Source organism: Azolla caroliniana, unplaced genomic scaffold (genome assembly GCF_043228905.1).
Source record: "Azolla caroliniana isolate FFs.n. ecotype wild unplaced genomic scaffold, voAzoCaro1.0.p SCAF_15, whole genome shotgun sequence".
In the NCBI taxonomy this organism is placed as follows: domain Eukaryota; kingdom Viridiplantae; phylum Streptophyta; class Polypodiopsida; order Salviniales; family Salviniaceae; genus Azolla; species Azolla caroliniana.
Window position 1 is genome coordinate 16606694 of NW_028230450.1, and position 6199 is coordinate 16612892.

General features: G+C 35.8%; 1 protein-coding gene across 1 annotated transcript; it reads right to left on the bottom strand.

Annotated features, from left to right (window-relative positions):
* Positions 1-274: 274 nt before the first annotated feature.
* LOC147854838 (GDSL esterase/lipase At1g28610-like) lies at positions 275-4712 on the bottom strand. Its single transcript, XM_087330992.1, has 5 exons — positions 4667-4712; positions 4337-4546; positions 4097-4251; positions 599-860; positions 275-510 (listed from the first exon to the last, which is right to left on the bottom strand). The coding sequence occupies exons 1-5, from the start codon at positions 4710-4712 to the stop codon at positions 275-277; spliced, it is 909 nt and encodes a 302-aa protein (XP_087187118.1).
* Between the last annotated feature and the right edge of the window lie 1487 nt (positions 4713-6199).

The following is a 6199-nucleotide window of genomic DNA, read 5'->3' on the forward strand; positions in this document are numbered from 1 at the left end:
GTAGTAATAAAAATTGCACTCATTACATTTTTGTGAAGTGTTGCAAGATCCTTTGTAATTGTATATGATTTTCTTTCAATAAACAAGTGGTTTCCAAGTACCTTATATGGGATGTACGGAATTAAGAGAGTGTTAAATAACAAGTTTTGGCATGCCATATTAGCTTGTATTTTTCATATAATTTGTACTATTTGTAGAAAAGAGTTAAATTGAAGCAAAACATAAATAAATCTATTATTTAAACTGGTCCATATGAAATGTTAGTGATAATTGGTTATGTGTTGTGGCAAAATTTGAATGCATTAAAGGGGTTGAGGTATAATCCTTTGAGAATTGCTATACGAAAGACTTGTAAATTGAATGCATGGGTGAAATGAAAACCATCCCAATTAAAGTATGTGTTTGGATTTGAACACACTGAAGCGTCCACATCACAAAAGAGCTCAGAGTTGTAATTGTAAGGAAACTTAGGTCCAGCACCACAACATGCTTTTAATGTATCAATGAACCCTGTGAATTTTAAGATAAATTGAAGGAAACAAGAAATATGGAAAAGTATTCTAAAAACACATAGTTTATTTATAGTTAGATATATTACCAAATTTGAAATTGTATTTGAGAAAATACTTGTAAGCACCATAGTAATCGAGGAAAATGAAGCTTGCATCAGAATATACTTCTCTTAAATACTCTATCTCTGCTAACAATTGCATACCATGATGGTAGGACACATTGTTGTACTCAATGAGGCATCCATACTCATCCTTGATACCATCGTATGAAGACAACAAAAAGGGCAAGCAACCCAAAGGTGTGACACTGATAACAAGAAACTTCCTAGCACCACTTTTATAGAGTGTCTAAGCAAAAGAATAAATTAGTTAGCATTAGATATTGTTCCATTAAATAATAACATAAAAATGTATGTGTGTGACACAACAAAATGAATTCCATTAGCGATTATTATGTCTACAATGTCACGGCCTAGTCCAAGAGAGAGAGAGAGAGAGAGCTCAGTTGGTAAGGTTGCCCAATGGAGACTAGGTGGTCATGGGTTCAACCCCTACATTCCACAGTGGCATCTAGTGAAATAGAGATATATATGAAGTATATAATAGAGAGGTGACGAAATTGGGTTTTGAACCCAAGACATAGTGTTTGTAGTGTTATCAACTTACCACTAGGGTAAGCTAATTACGATAAAGAGAGAGAGAGATTTTACCGTTGACTTCGGAGGAATGAGGCCAAAAACATTACATTTCACGTAACACATGTAAAAGTGAGTAGTAACTCTCTAGATGAATGTTGCAATCAAGTGTGCACACTGTGACCGTGAGAAAAATTTGTGCAAGGATTGGGTTTTGTATTGAGGTGCAACATACATAGTATAATGTGTGAAGCATGAGACTCCTCATTTTCCCTATGTCATGATACACTGCCGTTGCAAAAATGCCTCATTTACAAAGGAATCTAGAAAAGCATATAATTGATATAGGTTACATATTTTATAGAATATGACTAAGAGCGGCCTATGTGTCCAAATATAATAATGGAAGAGATGAGATCATTGTGGTGATTGATATCATTAATGGGTGGGTTGTACAAGATTTTTCCCAAAGTAGCAGCAAATTGACTTCAAAAGGTGTAACCTTATATGACTCTTCCTATGCAATATGGGTTTAATTTGGGAAGGGACGAACATCATAATATTTTGAATTTGCCAGTGGTCGTGGATTATGCCAAAGAATCAAAACAAGAAATTGTAATGACAAATATATATATAGAGAGAGAGGCTTATGATCATGTAAGTTCGTCTTTTGTTATCCAACTTACGTATTGTATGGGTTTTTTTACAAGGATGTCTCAACTTAATTTTACATTGGGGTTAGGTGCAGTGTCACATGTTATGTTAAATGGGAGAGTTTCTAAGGCGATACCATTGACGAGGTTAGAAAAGCAATGATGCTATTGAGTCCATTGCTAAGGTATAGTGTCACTCGAATATAGTTGTGGTGCATGAGTTGGGAGCATGCGGGGAAATAGTTGATCTTGCTCAGGCATTGGAAAATGATTCATTCTTGTTCCTTTATGATTTATTGATAATATACATAGCTAAGGCAATTGAAGTGTGGAGTGTGTTTGCCTTGGCATATGGATCACATATTCCTATGAGGAAGTCAATGCTTAAATACAATGCATTGAGAGTGATTTGTTTATCTTGGATAGTGTGGTCAACATTTGATCATACAATCTTAGATAAGTTTATGTACTAGAAGTCTCAAAAATAATGATTACTTATTTTGCTCCATTGTTACCATGGATGAAAAAATCACTTGACCATTTAGCTTGTCACAAAAAATTTGATTATGAAAGAAAGTGCCAAAACTTGGTATGAGTTGGGATTCATGGAGCAATATACATACCCCAAACGTTAGGGGGGACTGAACTACTAAATATGGAAGATCATATGGTTGATCAAAAGTTAAAACCTCTTAAAGGTATGTGCATATGCACTCAACCTTGGGCAAAGATAAATTACATTTTGTGGAAAATGTGGGTATATACTAGCAATGGACACGATTTCGGCTCAAACCGAACCGAACCTTTAAGCCATGGTTTAATGGTTTATTGGTTCCAAATAATAATAATGGTTTGGTTTGGTTTGGATTTTCAATAAACGGTTCAGTTTTAGTTTGGTTTGGTTATAAAACTCGGGTTTATAGGTTTGGTTTAAAGGTTTATATGTTTTTTGTTAACTTTTTTTTTTACCTTAATAGTTTATTAAATTAATGGTTTTTTATTGATTTAATAAATTTAACTTAAATGCTTATTTAATTTAATGTATTTTGTTTATTTAGATGTTTAATTAGTTTGATTTAAATGGTTAGGTTTAAATTTTTTATTAAATGGTTCGGTTTGGTTTCAACTTTTCCCTAAACGGTTTGGTTTTGTTTTGTTTTATATAAACGGTTCGGTTTCTTTGTCTTGAAACCAAACCATGCCCATTGCTAGTATATACCATGGGAAAACAAGAATTATAATGTCATAGTGACATGTTATTACTTAAACATTTATATATTCTAAATCTGTTACAGATCACAAATTAGTGTTCTCTTGGCAACAATGTTAGAAATTGTTCAATCAGCAAACCCTTTGAGTGCAGAAAAGATAGTAATATGGTAATAATGACCTCAAGACTATTACATTGGTATGAAAAAAAAGTTCAAGTCATAGTTCATTAAAATGGCAAGGCTTGGCTTGGTAACTATGGACGATATTATTCTAGAGTCACGTAGGCATAGGATGACCTTTTGGATAGTACGAAGTAGGTCTCATATACCAGGTGTATTAAATTGTAGTGTGTACGTATGTTAATGGACATATGCATATTATATGGACTATATATTTAGATAGTTAGAGTTTGGTTAATGAAGAAGGTTATGGATACATGACATATTACCAAATGTGTTTTATGTTGACACTCTCATCTTCCATTTCATGCAAATATGTTTCTTTCACATGCAATAGTGTGTGGGTTGCCTTTGATGATGGATTTAAAATGAAGATATATTTCAAATGGTACATGTTTTTTCTATATAGTGATTAAGGAAGATGTTAGACACAGGTTCAATAGATGCCTAGTTGCTAAAAATATTTCTGTTGTTATATTACCACTTTAAGCATCATTAATTTGTAGTGTTTTGTCACCTTTTCAATGGCTTTTTATTAAGGGTGTTTGAGCTCTACCCACACCATTATATAACGTTGTGTTTGACTATCGTAGACATTGGGGGATATGGTATCGTTGGAGCCTGAGAAATGGGATCTTGTTTTATAGACTTTTTGGGTGCACAACAATTACGTAGGCTAAAGGAAAGCTGATTTGGCAGTTTTCTCAATTATGTTGTATGAGCACCTTGCCCATAGAAGAGAGAGATTCATGCTATTTAGTAATACACCTTAGAGTTGGGTTTACCTTTTTATATTACTACTATTGAAGTAGTTGAGATAACAAAGCTTTGTATTGTCATGTTGTTTTAATACAAACATAAGATTTATGAGAGAGAGAGAGAGAGAGAGAGATTTGATAACCCACTTCAATTCCAACACGTATTTTTCGAGTAACTAAAGGGACCAAATTTGAGTCAACATATTCAGGTGTTTTGTTTACTGCAAATGCTGCAAGGTAGTCATCCCCGCCAATTTCAATTATATAAAGCCCAAAATGAAAGGATGCAAGTGTGGGTTTTCCTAGAGAATGGAAACACATTATTTAGGATATGGTATAAAAATGTAAAGAGTAAGGAAATTGTGAAATAATCAAAATTTGGTTTACCTGGGATGAATTTATCTTTACTTGATTCTACTTCCGCCTTAACACTTAAATACCATGAAAGCTCATCATGAAGAGAGGTATTTGTGATAGTTATGATTCCCAAACTATTAAGATAGTTGGTATCAAGGGCAGAAGCTCCAACATATGCAAAATCAATACCATTTTTGAAGTCAACATTATTTTCAAAGTAGGGATGGATAAAAGAGAGATCTAGCCATGTAGCTGCACCATCACTTGTTGATATTACAACTCTCTCTCTCTCTCTCTCTCTCTCTCCTTACCATACTTACAGTTTCAAAAATAGGTGCTTAGCCCATTAAAGGTACTAACCATGCAAAGAGTATGGAAGTACATCACAAAAGTAAATAATATGCATGATCACAATTTGTCAAAATAAGATGCAAGATACAAACATGAAAAAGAGAAAAATACTCTCCCTTGGTTGGGTGCTTGACATTTTAAAATGGTTTAAAATATAGGGGGTAAAAAGATCCATTGGAGCTCTTAAGTGATGCTACGAAGTTGTGATATTTGAGGATAGATTAATATAGGCACTAGAGATGAAGTGACAATATGCTAAAATGTCAAAATTGGAATATTGCATCGAATGTTAACCCCAATACAAGGTTACAAACATACCAAAAGGTATCCAACCACATCTTTACTATTCCCTTGAGCTTGGTCTCACTCACACAAGTCACCTGTTGAAGTAGGATTACAACATCACCCTAGTATGAAGATATGCAAAGTATGTAATGGCAACATTGTCAAGGATGAATGTCACTTGTCACATGCTAAGAATATAAGGTAATTTGCAAGAAGTATAATGACTTATTAGATACACGTGATAATTTAATTGTTATATGGCCTTGTTGGACAAAATTGGCCTCCTTGTGGACAATGCAAATTCTATTTCTATCTATCTCTTTGGCAACATATGTATATATTTGACAAACAAAATGATTTGGAGAGAAATCAGAACATTTTGTTCTAAATCACAAGACAAATGCAGAGTTTTTTGCATTCATGTGTATTGGGCATGTGAATTCATAATATACCATTACGATCGTGTAGGGGTGGACAGAAATTGGAGCACTGACGGGCGTGAAGAACCATATGTTGTCCTCGCCAGGGAGTAGAACACCAACGGACGTGAGTGACCATGTGCGGTCCTCACCGGAGATTGGAACATCGATGGGCATGAGTGACCATATACGGTCCTCATCGGAGATTAGAACCCCGACGGGTGTGAGTGACCATGTGTGAAAGTCTTGTTCGACGTCATCATTTTCAGCACATCTTCACCCAACCATCGTCGTCATCAACACTACTTGTCATCATTTTTAGGTATCATTTTGCATCATGGTTTTGGCGAGGAGTGCTTTCGATCACTCACCTTCCCAGTTCCGGTGGGGGTCACAACCACTCACTTTTCTGGTGGGGATCGGATCATTGCTTGCTTGCATTGCATTTTCGTTATAGTTCAAGTCTCGCACCACTTTCTGTTGGCGAGCACCAATTTCGATTGCTCACCTTCTAGTTTCGGTGGGGTTCACAACCACTCACTTTCCTGGTGGGGATCGCGTGGGTTTCTCGCCAGCGCTACCATTTGTGTCGTGTCTTGGGCCAACCTTGACTGTTTACCCTCTCATAATAGCAGAAGTTGAGTCGACTGCTTCACTTGCACTCCTTTGTCCATTGTTGTCCCAATTCTCGGTGAGGGTCGCATGGTCGCTCACATCCATTCGTGTTTAGTTCTCGGTGAGGGCCACATGGTTGCTCACGTCGGTTCGTGTTCCAATTCTTTGTGAGGGCCACATGGTCGGTCATGCCCGTTCGTGTTCAGTTCTCGGTGAGGGTCGC

What these genes read in the sequence shown, in the direction of transcription:
- LOC147854838 (XM_087330992.1), bottom strand. Translation starts at nt 4,712, where the DNA reads ATGCATATTATTTACTTTTGTGATGTACTTCCATACTCTTTGCATG. An exon ending in ACTTCCATACTCTTTGCATG is followed by an intron (nt 4,547 to 4,666) that starts GTTAGTACCTTT and finishes CTACATGGCTAG; the next exon opens with ATCTCTCTTTTATCCATCCC. An exon ending in CAAATACAATTTCAAATTTG is followed by an intron (nt 511 to 598) that starts GTAATATATCTA and finishes TAAAATTCACAG; the next exon opens with GGTTCATTGATACATTAAAA.